This window comes from Halichondria panicea, chromosome 10 (genome assembly GCF_963675165.1).
Source record: "Halichondria panicea chromosome 10, odHalPani1.1, whole genome shotgun sequence".
In the NCBI taxonomy this organism is placed as follows: domain Eukaryota; kingdom Metazoa; phylum Porifera; class Demospongiae; order Suberitida; family Halichondriidae; genus Halichondria; species Halichondria panicea.
In genome coordinates, this window is record NC_087386.1 from 6,831,066 (window position 1) to 6,846,065 (window position 15,000).

The 15,000-nt window shown below is 44.8% G+C and overlaps 4 protein-coding genes across 4 annotated transcripts in view; 3 read left to right on the top strand and 1 right to left on the bottom strand.

Moving 5' to 3' along the window:
* Window positions 1–489, top strand: part of LOC135342804 (glutaredoxin-like protein C5orf63 homolog) — a 721-nt gene extending 232 nt beyond the window's left edge. Inside the window, exons 2-3 of the mRNA XM_064539668.1 lie at window positions 1–54; window positions 261–489. The exon at window positions 1–54 is cut by the window's left edge and continues 3 nt beyond it. Of these exons, the coding sequence (XP_064395738.1) occupies window positions 1–54; window positions 261–419 (213 nt within the window). The 3' untranslated portion in view covers window positions 420–489. The remainder of the gene's footprint in view (window positions 55–260) is intronic.
* Window positions 480–2,562, bottom strand: LOC135342774 (uncharacterized). Its single transcript, XM_064539632.1, has 7 exons — window positions 2,454–2,562; window positions 2,141–2,263; window positions 1,905–1,991; window positions 1,710–1,832; window positions 1,236–1,386; window positions 938–1,014; window positions 480–658 (listed from the first exon to the last, which is right to left on the bottom strand). The coding sequence occupies exons 2-7, from the start codon at window positions 2,252–2,254 to the stop codon at window positions 590–592; spliced, it is 621 nt and encodes a 206-aa protein (XP_064395702.1). The 5' UTR covers window positions 2,255–2,263; window positions 2,454–2,562; the 3' UTR covers window positions 480–589.
* A 21-nt stretch (window positions 2,563–2,583) lies between these two features.
* LOC135342603 (DNA repair protein REV1-like) lies at window positions 2,584–5,713 on the top strand. The gene is made up of 3 exons (XM_064539379.1): window positions 2,584–3,285; window positions 3,401–4,910; window positions 5,079–5,713. The coding sequence occupies exons 1-3, from the start codon at window positions 2,604–2,606 to the stop codon at window positions 5,650–5,652; spliced, it is 2,766 nt and encodes a 921-aa protein (XP_064395449.1). The 5' UTR covers window positions 2,584–2,603; the 3' UTR covers window positions 5,653–5,713.
* A 31-nt stretch (window positions 5,714–5,744) lies between these two features.
* The window catches only part of LOC135342595 (rap guanine nucleotide exchange factor 1-like), a 15,472-nt gene continuing 6,216 nt past the window's right edge, over window positions 5,745–15,000 (top strand). Inside the window, exons 1-12 of the mRNA XM_064539366.1 lie at window positions 5,745–5,900; window positions 6,098–6,178; window positions 7,007–7,034; window positions 7,176–7,272; window positions 7,457–7,529; window positions 7,725–7,875; window positions 10,962–11,198; window positions 11,452–11,601; window positions 12,029–12,128; window positions 12,336–12,555; window positions 13,252–13,372; window positions 14,799–14,841. Of these exons, the coding sequence (XP_064395436.1) occupies window positions 6,169–6,178; window positions 7,007–7,034; window positions 7,176–7,272; window positions 7,457–7,529; window positions 7,725–7,875; window positions 10,962–11,198; window positions 11,452–11,601; window positions 12,029–12,128; window positions 12,336–12,555; window positions 13,252–13,372; window positions 14,799–14,841 (1,230 nt within the window). The 5' untranslated portion in view covers window positions 5,745–5,900; window positions 6,098–6,168. The remainder of the gene's footprint in view (window positions 5,901–6,097; window positions 6,179–7,006; window positions 7,035–7,175; window positions 7,273–7,456; window positions 7,530–7,724; window positions 7,876–10,961; window positions 11,199–11,451; window positions 11,602–12,028; window positions 12,129–12,335; window positions 12,556–13,251; window positions 13,373–14,798; window positions 14,842–15,000) is intronic.

Sequence of the window (15,000 nt, forward strand, 5' to 3'; positions counted from 1 at the left end):
CTGTGCTCGTTGTGTGAGGTTGCTAAGGAGTTACTACAGAAATACAAGCACCAGGTAGCCAGCCTATAATACAAGCACCAGGTAGCCAGCCTATAATATAATACAAGCACCAGGTAGCCAGCCTATAATATAATACAAGCACCAGGTAGCCAGCCTATAATATAATACAAGCACCAGGTAGCCAGCCTATAATATAATACAAGCACCAGGTAGCCAGCCTATAACTGTGGACTGTTCTAATGTTATTCTCTCTTGCTCAGTTGATAGTGGAGGAAGTGTACATTGATGCCCCAGGGAACGAGGAGTGGCGTGATCTCTACCAATATCATATCCCTGTGCTGCATTTCAATGGAGAGTATCTCATGAAGCATCGTGTCAATGAGAAACTGTTAGCAAAGAAACTTCTTGAACAAACTTGATCAGCCATTAGCCTCTATTTATTTTTCACATGATTATGTCCTCGATATAATTACTATTGCTTCAAAATCATTGAGATGTATTGGATATTAAAAGTACATCAATACACAATACACCATGATAAATTCACATTCTCAATATATACGCATAAAACAAGTGTTCTGAGTTCCAATTAACGGTTGGACTTTGCGACACGCTCGAGTTCATCCTTCTTCTTGATGGCATACGAGTTAGACGACCCCTGTGAGTGGGCGGGAGGCGGGGTTATTGTAGGACACACACACACACATAGCTAGCACAGGGAATTCTTAGCAACTGTATCCCAGTAAAGGCATATGCAGCTAGACAGAATACATGGTCTTACTGCATCAGACTGACGTGTCACTATCAACAATGGTACACACAGTGCACCTCTGAATAGCGTATTTAGTTCCTCATTTGCACACACCACAAAGCAATGGTAAACAGTACATTGTCAATGGTTTGTATAGTAACGAGATTATTCGTTTAATTAACGTACCTTTGCAGCATTGATGAGTTCATCAGCCAAACACTCTGCGATGCTCTTGATGTTCCTAAAGGCAGCCTCTCGTGCACCTACAGGGGTCATGAACCCATGACAATAATAAACACAAGAGTACACACACTGTACACGCAGTACACAGGGTAAATGACCTTACTGCATCAGACTGACGTGTCACTATCAACAATGGTACACACAGTGCACCTCTGAATAGCGTATTTAGTTCCTCATTTGCACACACCACAATAAGACAGCTCCTAATGAATAAGATCCTAGTATTCTAGTTGACACTGACCTGTACAGAGCAACCAGATGGCTTGGTTGACACGTCTGAGCGGTGACACGTCCACGGCCTGTCTTCGTACAGTACCAGCACGACCAATCCTAGTGGAGTCCTCACGAGGTCCACTGTTGGAGATAGCATCAACCAGCACCTGTACTGGGTTCTGTGTGTGTGTGTGTGTGTGTGTGTGGGGGGGGGGGGGCAGTGTGTGTGTGTGTGTGTGTGTGGGGGGGGGGGGGGCAGTGGGTTATTAGAAACTTCATAACTTGTGCTCTGTCTGTCTGACGTCAATCACAATATACATCCAGCTCATTACTGTATAACACAGGAGTACACACTGTACATGCAGCTAGACAGAATACATGGTCTTACTGCATCAGACTGACGTGTCACTATCAACAATGGTACACAGTGCACCTCTGAATAGCGTATTTAGTTCCTCATTTGCACACACTACACAAATGTAGGCAATGTGTGAGTACTTACCTCTCCAGTGAGTAGGTTGACGACCTCAAAGGAATGCTTGACAATGGTGACAGCCATCAGCTTCTTACCACTGTTACGCCCGTGCATCATGAGGGAATTGGTGAGGCGCTCGACTATCGGGCACTGTGATAATGAGGGGGCGGGGTTAACACAGGGTACACACTAAACTGTTGTATTAGCTTTACTACACTTCACCTGTGCCTTCCTGAATCTCTTGGCAGCATACCTCCCTGCTGTATGAGGCAGGAACACTGCGCCCTTCTCCTTGACTGTGATGTAGTCCTGTGGGAACAACACTAACACTGTACCCTATCACTGTATACACAGGTACGTCAACCTTGGTCTCCTATATGTCATTATCACGCATGCCAACCACTGTGTACACAGTCCTAGCTACAGCTCTACACTATATTATCACTATGTACACGTACAGCCAAGCTGATGTCGTTGACGTGCACATCGTCCATGCTCCATTTCCCAAACAGCTTCACCTCCACACTGGGTACGTCCACCTCGGGCTCGTCAAAGTCCACACTTATTGACATCCTCAGCAACTACAGTACACAAGCGTGTGTGTGTGTGTGTGTGTGTGTGTGTGTGTGTATGTGGACACACACATTGAATTTAATAGCTTAAAAATAGGGTCACCAAAATGTGGAACTAAAGTATCATCTAGTAGAAGGAGTATGCATTGACTACTGTGAAAGTGCATGTACATACTTCAAGAGCAACACAGAAACTTACCTTCTCTTTAATAGATGCTCTCGAAAAAGAAAGACCACGAGGTCAAGGCTGATTTTGCGCATGCGCATTGAACATTAGACTATGTCCAGAGGTCGTCCTGACAAAATTCATATTAACCTTTGAACTTTGAACTTTACCACCCACACGGTTATGGCTGAAACACCAGCGCTACATGGCAAGTCTTCTTCTTCAGCGAGTGTATATACTACAGAGGATGATCATGGATCCTTGCTGGATATATTGGAGGGATCACGTAAGCGCCAGGAGGGAAGTTCTGGAGATTGGGGGGACTACATGAAAACAAAACGTCGAAAACTGAACGATCAATTCCAAAATTTGGATGTACCCAGCGTTTCATCAATATTCAAAGGTGTAACAATATACGTGAATGGATGGACTCAGCCAATAGCAGACGATCTCAAAGAAATGATTCATTCGCACGGTGGACATTACGAATACAACCTTTACTCTAAATCACGTGTAACACACACAATTGCTACCAACCTTCCCAACGTTAAGATAAATAACCCTGGTCGTACTGTTGTGTGTACCCCGGCGTGGATAGTAGACAGTATAGCGGCTGATAGGCGTCTACCTGTGGACAAGTATCTCCTGTACAGTAGAGGGGGTGCTCAGCAACAGCTGGTGCTAGAGGAGGTCAGGGAGAGCCCACCACAAGACCAACAGCTGGTGCTAGAGGAGCTCAGGGAGAGCCCACCACAAGACCAACAGCTGGTGCTAGAGGAGCTCAGGGAGAGCCCACCACAAGACCAACAGCTGGTGCTAGAGGAGCTCAGGGAGAGCCCACCGCAAGACGAGCAAGACGCTGAGGGTAACTGTATAATTATTGTATTAATTGTACTAGAAAGAATAAGTTTTGTAAAATTTGCTTAGAATAATATCATCCTGCAGACTAATTGATGCTATCTCTCCTCTTCTCCTCTTAGATCTAACGTCTGGTTCTGATGAGCTCTTCCCTGAGCCTGATTCAATTTCTGAAGCTGGCTCCTCAGAATGTTCTGAGGCTGACTCCATTACTGATGGCCAACAGGGGACATCAGTTGTCAAAGCTTACCAATCATCAGAAGGAGCAGAGTTTGTCAACAGTTTCTTCACTCACTCGCGTCTTCATTACCTCTCAACTTGGAGCATGGAATTGAAACAGTTCACTGCCAAGATGCTGCGCCTAGTTTCACCAAGATACCCTCTGCTGCCAGCCAGAGACTCACTGAGGGGGACAGGTGTGAGGGCCGTCGTTCATATTGATCTGGATTGCTTCTTTGTGTCAGTTAGTATTCGCAACAAACCTCATCTCAAAGGAAAAGCCGTGGCTGTAACTCACGCTAAACTACCCAAAACTGGTTCTGAATCGAAACATCCCACAACTAAAGACTCCATTCCAAAGCATCTCCTTGACTCTACATCAGACATAGCCTCTTGTAGTTATGCCGCTAGGGACGTTGGGGTTAAGAATGGAATGTCTGTGGGTGAAGCCATTAAACTGTGCCCAGATCTCATTCCACTGTCATACGATTTCGAAGCCTACCGAGAAGTTTCACAATGTTTCTACGAGATTCTGCTGCAGTATTCGTCGTGTGTTGAGGCTGTCAGTTGCGATGAAGCTTTTATAGAGCTCACTGATTACGTATCAGGTCCAGAACAAGTTGAAGATTTGGTTCTAAAACTGAGAAGTGAGGTGGAATCTAAAGTTGGTTGCACTGTTTCAGCCGGGGTTGCTCACAATATGCTCTTGGCGCGAATGTGCACTCGCATTGCTAAACCCAACGGACAGTTTTATCTCCCTTTGATTAGTACGGGCAATTTCCTAGAATCTCAGACAGTGAACAACCTGCCAGGAGTTGGATATTCCACTACACGCAAGTTGAGGGAAATGAGCATCGAAACATGCTCACAGCTGCGAACTTTATCATTGGAGAAATTACAGAACACTTTTGGAAACAAGACTGGAAAATCTTTGCATGATTTTGCCCGCGGAATTGACGAAAGAGAACTAAAAACGGAAACGGAGAGGAAATCTGTGTCTGTTGATATAAACTATGGGATACGTTTCAAGAACATGTCTGAAGCAGAATCACTCATAAGCAATCTTGCTACAGAGCTAGAGAAGCGGTCATGTGATGCTGGAGTAGTTGGTGGTACTGTGACACTTAAGATGAAGATCAGACAAGCCTCAGCTCCTAAAGAGACATGGAAGTATCTGGGTCATGGTGCCTGCAATAATGTAACAAGGTCCCTAACTCTCTTACAGCCTACAAGGTCAGCTGGTGAGATGACACGCTTGGCACTCCGTCTGCTCAAGCAAGTTGGCCCAGTGGCTAGTGATATTCGAGGCATGGGACTACAGCTTAGCAAACTAGTGCTGCCCTCCTCTGAAGGTTCCTATCTGGGTATGGACATGAGGGCCTTCTTGAAGCCAATGTCTGATCAAGAATCAAGGTATGTGTTGCATCCTTAGGCGAATACAGTGTATACCACACAGCGTTGAGTGAAGCATTGTTGAACATACTTTTTGCAAGTGTGCATTATTAATTAGACTTGTAGGGTTCTGGTGTATAGTGTACTTTGAACTGTTCTTATATTTAAAACTTGTTATTTCCCTTACAGACCAACACCTCCTCCACTTGAGGCTAACGCTCGCCCCAAACCCACTCTGACCAACTTCTTCAGAGAACCCCCTCACGCTGCTAAGGACAGTGCCCCCATTGACCTCCCCCCTCTCTCCCAGCTGGATAACAGTGTCCTGAATGCCCTACCCGAGCTACTCAAGGATGAGATACTGCATGAGTATGCCAGCAAGCAAGCCAAGGAAGTGGAGACAACTACACCGAATGAAGAGCTGACACCACCAAAAGATTTGCTGGACAGTGATCGAACTCTAGGGGTGATTATTACAAACGAGAGCTTGTTCCTCAGAGACATAAGGAGGTATATTCAAGATTGGATCCTGCACTATATTGAGGGTCCTCCTGAGGAAGATGTCGCGATATTCAGCGATTATCTTATTAAACTATCCACTGGGAACCTTGATGTAACGTCACAAGCCCTCAAGGCTATGCGGCGACTCACCCTCAAGCTTGAGCTGATATCTTGGTACCCTGTGTTCAACCTACTGCTGGAGAATGTGGAGCAATGTGTTGGGGAACAGTATAGTGGACACCTGGACATACCCCCTATATAAAGTCATAGTGTGTGTCATGTTATTTGTGTATATATTATAAGAATTTCTTGTGCGGCTACTATCTGAGACATCACTAAACAGTAGTATCAGCCACGCCCTTCTCTTATGATAGCTAGCTGTGCGTTTATTACTGTAGCGTGTAAACAAAGCTCATGGAACACAGTGATGTCTAGTGGTCCTATCAGCTATTAAGAGTCAGTACCTCAACAGCTATCCACTGGAGAGAGCCGTGTAGTAACTGGAGTGCGGTGAGTGTGTGTCTGTAGTCATAGAAATACTATATTAAATTATTGATACTACAATCCATAAACCTCTTGAGAAGGTTATATTCACATGATGCACACACGTAGCCGCTATTCCTTCTGTGATGTCCTCGTACAATTGTAACGCTTTGTTGAAGCGAGTCACATGACATGAGTGCATTGTTCCCACCACGTGCACACAGATAACCACAGTGTACGACTTCCTATCAGACACCAGTTACCAAGGAGAGTGGGACACCCCACCAACACAAGCATGGCTACTAGTAAGCTAGGGAGAATGGTACTCTTATATAGAGTGACCCAATTACTGTAATGGCCAATGCATACTCTGTGTGCTTATAAAGGAGAGTACAAGGTGGCACTGCTTCTAATGGCCAACCTCTCTAGTTACCCCACTCTGTGTACTGTGCTATTAGTGTATGCTGTGCTATTAGTGTGTGTGTGTGGGCGTGTGTATAGTGACTCACTCTGTGACTGGTAATTGGCTGGTATTCATGTGATGCACACACTCACCAACACTGCCAAGCTTTGAATGAACATTCCTGCCATTGCCCCCTCATTGTGACTGCCATTGTGACTGCCAGTGTGTGTGTGGTCCTCTCTATTGTAGTAGCCATTAGATATAGTCATTAGATATACTATTGACCGGTAATTAACTCTGTATGTGTGTGTGTGGGTGTGGGTGTGTGTGTGTGTGTGTGCGTGTGTGTGTGTGGGTGTGGGTGTGTGTGCGTGTGTGGGTGTGTGTGTGTGGGTGTGGGTGTGTGTGTGTGGGTGGGTGTGGGTGGTAGACACATGTACAAGGCAGTTCTGTACATTATTATTGTGTAGATGTTATTTTAGTTAATTAAATGAAAATGTTTATTTATTTAATACTTTCTATAAGACAGAACACTGTGTACTTAAAAATGCATGGAATGTTGCTGACTACCATATAGCTGGTTATTTTCGAGGTTTTCGAGGATTGACCCAGAAACACAAAAATTGAGTGCCTCGAAAATAAAAGGTTTGGGGTTTTAGGCTCTGAGATTATTATCTAAATGTATTGCAACCTGTTACTGTGATGATATCTCATCATCTTTCCTGTGCAGATATGATCAAAACAATTACCAAAAATAAGTAAGTGATATCGTGTTGTCCTGTGTGTCAACTTACTGTGTGTATGGATATAGAGCTGGCTTATTCTCATATCATATGTACCTCTCCCACCCCCTCACTCCTCACACCTTACACCCCCTCACACATCACACCCCCTCACAGGACCAAGGGGAAGTCCAAGTCGACTAAGGACAAGCAAAGGAACGCACACAATCAGATAGCCATTATATCCAACCCCTCCACCGCCGTTGTCAAGACAGTGAGTATGGCTGACAGGTTTTACCAGTATTTATTTATTCAATCCCTATAAGCCATCACTGTAACTCTGAAGGTTTTCCTCCGTGTATGTGCGTCCTTAGTTAACAGTATAATTATAACTTCATAGTATCACACACACACGCACACACACCTCCGCCCACACACACACATCCGCCCACACACAGGCTGGCGAGGGGCTCTACCTCAAGCTGACTCAGCATCAGAGGAACATTGCACAGCAGCTCAAGTTCATCACTAGTAAGTAGCTGCTGATGATGATTCCTCGTGTGTGTGGGTTTAGACTGGCTAGTATGGTCATAAGTATAGCCTGTGCAGTTATGACTACCCCCCCACATGTGTCCATTACCCCCCCTCCTATGTACCCCCCTCTTATGTACCCCCCCTCCTATGTACCCCCCCCCCCCATGTGTCTATTACCCCCCCTCCCCACAGCTGCCCTGGAGACTGGCACAGTGCAGCCTACTAGTCGACACAACAGGACTGACCTCACTAAAGTGGTGACTGCTCTCCTCGTACAGCTCGATGCTGCCGTGACAACCACCTATCAATGCTTTACAAAGAATGTCCTGGACACCAATGATACGTGAGTCTGTTACCTTGACTACAGCCACCGTTGCCTTGGCTACTGCCACTGTTGAGCTCTCTATTTCTAAGTGCTAGTACATAACCTGGCTCCAGTTAGCTGGTGCTTTCTTAAGAGGCTAGAGGCTAGTACATAACCTGGCTCCAGTTAGCTGGTGCTTTCTTAAGAGGCTAGAGGCTAGTACACATGCATTAGTTGTGTGTTGTGAGGGACAGTACACTTGTTGTGAGGGATAGCATACACAGTACAATGTACACTTGTTGTGAGGGATAGCATACACAGTACAATGTACACTTGTTGTGGCTAGTCCCTTGGCATCAGGTGACAGGTCTTATCCAACACACACAACACCTTCATAGAACAAACAAACACTTCATTGTGTGTGTGTGTGTGGGCAGGTGTGTGTAGAGTAAGGGTGGTGACATGTGGGGCAAGTGTTCATTAAAAGGCTTCCTTGCTTACGTTAAGGTACTATTATAAGCCAGGAGTAACGTTTCAGATATTTATGCCTCGAGGCGTAGCCGCACGAGGGATACGGTAAAGCTGACTGTGTGTGTGTGTGTGTGTGTGTGTGTGTGTGTCTGTCTGTCTGTGTGCCTGTTCCAGCTGTAACTGCTCAACAATTGCAATGCGACGAAAACTAACAGCTTCTATAGGCTTCTAGCCACGTTCTCTTGGATTTTGATTCGTGGATTAGCAAACTAAAGCTTCTTTCTCGAGTTATGGCTAGTTTGACTCACATTGAAGGCTGTTGCAGTCTCTTTAGAATCTTTCATAGCATCATCTGTTCGCACAAACTTTGTATTCAATATAATATGAGTTAGCCTTGCACTAAAGCGCTAGCTTTTTGTTAGCTACAAGACTCAGATAAAAAAACAGCTAGCTAACAGTAGCCATTTGTGAAATTGGACACACCCTTTAATTATTCTTGTGGATGTAATGCGCATGCGCGCTCATTCCCCATGTGTGATATCCAAGATCCAGATCCAGATCCTCCTGGCAGAATCATATTTTTCTTGAGGGCGGTAAGCCACAAAACACTACTATATAACAATATAGATAACAATATGCATGTACACAAGTCTTTTCTTCTTAGATATTATGTGCACTGAACTACAGATCCTGGAAGAATCAATTTTCTTCTTGAGGTCCTGGTATTAAAGCCACATAATACAACAATAGATGCATGTAAATAAGTCTTTTCTTCTCAGTGACTTTATATAGATAAGCTAACTTTATGAAATAATTAGTAAAATTATGCACTTCCGCTTATAATTAATTGAAAACAAAATCTTCTTCTTTGTTGCTTCCTAGATCCTTGAGGTCCTGGTATAAGCAGCCACAAACACAACAATGATACCATAATTATACAATTGAATAGATGCAAGTCAGATTATTTTATACACTTTTTCCTCTTCTTTACTATACTTCCTCTTCTTTACTTCCTCTTCTATACTTTTGAGCGAAAGCAAATCATGGCGAGAGGCATTAGCACAGCGCCAGCTTGAACACTAGTTCTCTGGGTACTAATTTTTTGCCGGATTTGTAGCAAATTCATTTGCACAATATTATCAAAAGTATGATTGAATGGACGTTTGGAGTCAGGTACAGATGAAGAAAGGGCTAGCTTGCTTAGCATGCTCTCATGAGTATATTTTCATTAGAAAAAAAGATAATGAGATTCATAATGCGTTTCGCAAGCAAATTTCGCTAAAATTCTCTACAGTGGATTGTAGTGCACTTGGAACAGACAGCAAAACCAATTAGATTGTTAGATATGAATATTAATCGGGGCCAACACTGAAAGGGGAAATTATATTTAGCATAGTTATTTCTGATTCTGAATAATTCTAGCGCATATCTGAGAACCAGAACCTAATCTACCAAAAAGGGAAAGTTGGGTCCCCAACTTGATTATGTACTTGACAGGAGTATGATGCATTCAAAAGTTAGGGAAATTACTTTAAGAAAAGTCCCCCAAGAGGGAATCGAACCCACACCTTATCTATCATAATAAATGATCTACAAAGCCACCACCCTAAAGCGTTCAAATAGAAAACATCCGGGGCTGGCTGTGCGAGACTAAGTAGTGCTCTGTGGTACCTTAAAGGTGACATACTATTTTCACAGTAGATTTTGACGCGTTAATAAAGACGACCTTTACCAGTTATTCATTCTAGTGTAATGGTAGGGTGCTTGACTAGTAAGCGGGATGTCTGGGTTCGAATCCAGGAAATGTACTTTTTTTTCTTTCTCTTTAATTAATAGCAAATGATGATTATGTAAGCATAAATTAATCCTTTATTTCTCGACGAGGCTATTAGCCCAGTGGGTAAGCTACTTGACCTAGTGAACCTCTCTGTAGTCGTCCCGGGTTCTATACCCTGCTGTATCGATTGTTTATTCAATTGAGTGGTTAACCTACATCATGTGATGAGAATCTCGTGGTGGCCAGAGTGCTGGGGCCTAGTGTGTCGAAGGTTAGTCTCACTTCCTGCAGTGGGTTCCGGATTGGCGAGAATGAGAGGGACTTACTAGTACTTGTACTACCTGGGTGATCCCTCGTTAATATTTTTACAAAAACTAACAACTTAATAAAGGAAAGATATAATACCCGAAAAAGTCATAAGAACAGATCAAAATCCAAGAGAACGTGGCTATAGAAGCTGTTAATTTTTGTCGCATTGCAACTACGACAGCAGTTACAGCTGGAACAGACACACAGTCAGCTTTACTGTATTCCTCGTGCGGCTACGCCTCGAGGCATAATTACACTGTACCACACAAACAAAAAATTATTAACTGGCATTTTAACCACTAAGCCACTCCCAGAGATAGATAGAGGTTTAGGGTTTTAGGCTTAAGAAATTATTATCTACATGTATGTGGTTTTGCTGTTAAGCAATTCTCTGTTGCAAGTGCACTGCAATCCACTGTAAAATTAGTACCCAATAACACTAAAGTATAACATAATTATGTGTACAATTAATAACTGGATGCCCATAGAGGGAAGTCTACTAGGCATAAGTATGGTACCCCTACCCCCCACCTTTACCCCCCACCATCACACACCCCCACCCTCTCAGGTTCAAGTCTCGACTGGAGGCGAATGAGACACGGATGTATGACCACACTGCAGTGCTAGTGCGGTGGGTCGACTATGAGAGCAAGGCCATCTCAGCAGAGAATGCTGATATCATACTCAGCACAATCAGTAACTTTGAGTTAGCTCTGGCAGAGGTAGTGAGGGTTGTCTATGAGTGTCAGCTCATTAACTCTGCTGGAGGAGACGGACACTTTGCAACACTCCCGTCAAAGAGGAGGTGTGTGTGTGGGTCTGTGTATGGGTGTGTTTGTTTTGTTAAAAATACTCTGAAATTTGTTGGCATAAGGTCTAGTGTGTGTTTATTGTCCGTGAGGACGGCTGTGTACTGTGTACACTGTCTGTGTGTATTGTGTGTATTGTGTGTGTCTTTCCCACCACAACCATGTGGGCATTATTGGTATACTGTACAACTACAGTGCACCCTGTGCTAGCCCACCCCCCCACACACATACACACCCACACCCACACAGATCGGCCACTATGGAACCCACTGGCCTGTTCCGCCAGACTAGTGAGAATGGTGAACTGACCAATCCAATGATAGCTAATCTGCGCTCTGGTGATCGTAAGGTCAGCTGGTCTCCTGGCATGTCAGGACCGCCCCACTCACCAACCTACAGGTGAGCCCACCCACTCACACACACACCCACTCACACACTGGCTGGCTGGCTGTACAGACAAGCTATAATTATACCGTATAGCGCGAAGTTTCGAGGGGCTTAATTTTCATGGATTTCGTGGGTTAGCAATCCTACACGAAAATTAAATCCACGAAAATTGTTCTTTAATTAGAATTATCTGCTGTAACGTGCAAAGATTAAAGGCGTGGCTTCCGGTAAGCACGCGAACATTGTGCAACTAAATGCTTTTAGAGACCATTTCACGAAATATAAGTGCCTTGAAAATTTCGCGCTATACGGTAATTATATACATGTACTAGTGTAGGGTTTGCTAGCAGTGCTGGGTTGTATTATTCGGTGGTCAGAATTGTTTATAGCATTAACCCCCCATCCCCTACCCCCACGGACATTACCCCCCCCTACACAGGAGTGGTCTGATGACTCAGTCCGAGGTGAGCAGTGACGAGGAGAAGAGGAGGTCAGGGAGCAGTGAGCGCTACCACTCATACAGTGAACACTCACACAATGTAAGCTAGGGGGGTAGGTCAGGGAGCAGTGAGCGCTACCACTCACACAGTGAACACTCACACACTGTAAGCTAGGGGGGTACGTCAGGGAGCAGTGAGCGCTACCACAAACACTCACACACTGTAAGCCATGTCATGGGAGGAGGGGAGCTTGTATTGTGTAGAGCTGCCTATATACAATGATACCTCCCGCCCACACACACACAGTCTCCCCAGGACTGGGACATACGGACTCCGACCTCGTACATGACCGCACCATCTCGTGCTGTGAATGTGCCTACACCCACAGTCCCTGATATCAGTGGCACCCTCCCCCCTCTGCCAGGTGAGGAGACTGATGGACCACCCCCTCCTCTACCAAGACGTGGGGACGAGCACATAGGCCACACCCCCTCACCACCAATATCCAAGGGCTACACATTACCAAGTAAGCATTGACATACACTGTGAGATTTAACTGAAAGCCGGCCCCATTTGCTAGTTCCGGTGGTCTAATAATGATTAGAGAGAGGCCTTTCAGGTGATAATTATTTAACCAAAAGTATATTTTCGGTCAGTTTTTTTTATTTACTGGAAATTAAGATTTTATCATACCACCTGAAAGAGCTCCTTCTAAGCTTTCAGAAAATCGTTGAATTTGGACCATCAGAACTCTAGTTACAGAGCCAACTCTAGTTACAGAGCCAACTCTAGCATCTTTGAACGGTCGTAACAGTTCCGTTGGTCCAATTATGATTTTCAGAGATGCATAGAAGCCTTGAGGCATAATTGTTTTGTGGCTTCTTGCATCTAATTAGTGAACCCCCCATGCATCTAATTAGTGAACCCCCCATGCATCTGATTAGTGAACCCCCCATGCATCTAATTAGTGAACCCCCCATGCATCTGATTAGTGAACCCCCCATGCATCTAATTAGTGAACCCCCATGCATCTAATTAGTGAACCCCCCATGCATCTAATTAGTGAACCCCCCATGCATCTAATTAGTGAACCCCCCATGCATCTAATTAGTGAACCCCCCATGCATCTGATTAGTGAACCCCCCATGCATCTAATTAGTGAACCCCCCATGCATCTGATTAGTGAACCCCCCATGCATCTGATTAGTGAACCCCCATGCAGGAATGTCACAACCTCTAGAGGTGAATGGTCGTATGTCCCCCAACAATCCCCTGTACGCTGACCCCCACTCCAGCGAGGCCCCACCCCCCCTACCACTCAAGAAGAGACACGCACACAGCACGTACGTTGTCACACTGTAGTGCCACTGCACGCACGTTGTCACACTGTAGTGCCACTGCACGCACGTTGTCACACTGTAGTGCCACTGCACGCACGTTGTCACACTGTAGTGCCACTGCACGCACGTTGTCACACTGTAGTGCCACTGCACGCACGTTGTCACACTGTAGTGCCACTGCACGTTGTCACACTGTAGTGCCACTGCACGCACGTTGTCACACTGTAGTGCCACTGCACGCACGTTGTCACACTGTAGTGCCACTGCACGCACGTTGTCACACTGTAGTGCCACTGCACGCACGTTGTCACACTGTAGTGCCACAGCACGCACATTGTCACACTGTAGTGCCACTGCACGTACGTTGTCACACTGTAGTGCCACTGCACGCACGTTGTCACACTGTAGTGCCACTACAGGTTGGTTTAGCAGGGGCTATGATTATGCTGAGGATGCAAGTGATGTAGTTAGCCTCCTTCGCAGCCTCTCCTTTTTCTGTTCTTTGTCACTGTAGTTCAATAAGATAAAATACGGGACGAATTGGAGGAACAAAGAAAGAAAGAAGGAAGATACTAAGAAAAAGGAGAGCCTGCCTTGCTAAGTCGCGTGACGGTAGACGAGTGGTAGACGAGTGAAAATGAACGTGGGCAATCACTAGCTGGGCGGAGCCTGACAGAGCAAAAGCTACAGCACGCCTACGCATTTCAAACTCTAAATAAAAGCTGTTAGCATCGTAGATAGTAAGCCAGAATCAAGCGTGGAGACATCGTAGACAAGGGCTTACCTAGTAAAGACTAAAGAGACTAAATATCTAAATTTAGCTCAGTTTTTTTTCCTGAGTTCAGAACAGACCCACTTGATTAGTAGATATAATTATTACAGCAGTATAGTCTACTCTACTCTAGTCTTTCATACTTCCTCTACTGACTAAAGGTCTCACGAAGGCTGACTCTACTGCACTGTACTGTACTGTTCATAACAGATTATGTTCCTGGTAAATGCGCTCCAAGTACTGTGTGGGAGGACAGTTATTGAGGTTTTCTCTCGCCCACGCTCGTTAAAATTTGTCTACGTCAGTAGGGGATCACGCGACTTAGCAAGGCAGGCTCTCCTTTTTCTTAGTTGCTTCCTTCTTTCTTTCTTTGTTCCTCCAATTTTCTCTTCTGTGACAAAGAACAGAAAAAGGGGAGGCTGCGAAGGAGGCTATGATGTAGTGTTGATAGCTCTAGTTTGAAAAGTGTGGGATATAAATCATTTGCATTCAGCATCTCTGATAATAGTGACCCCTAGTCCTATAGGGATTCTCACTAGTGCTTTGCTTGTGGTTAGCTACCCTAGCTACAGTGTAGTCAATGTAATGATCAGACTATTGTACGAAGCTGTGCCTCACATATTACCCACCCACACACACACACACACCCACACACAGGCTACCTGCTCAAATGAATGGCCACCCCTCACACACAGCACCAGTAAGTTCATTCTGTATTCCATGCAGTATAATTATGTTTGTTGCTCCTGGGATTCTAAAAGCACTACACTGTAATATATATTATACCAGACCATGTTATATATTCCTATAATATGGTACGTACACTGTCAGTGTGTGCTTGTGTTCCTGCCTGCATGGT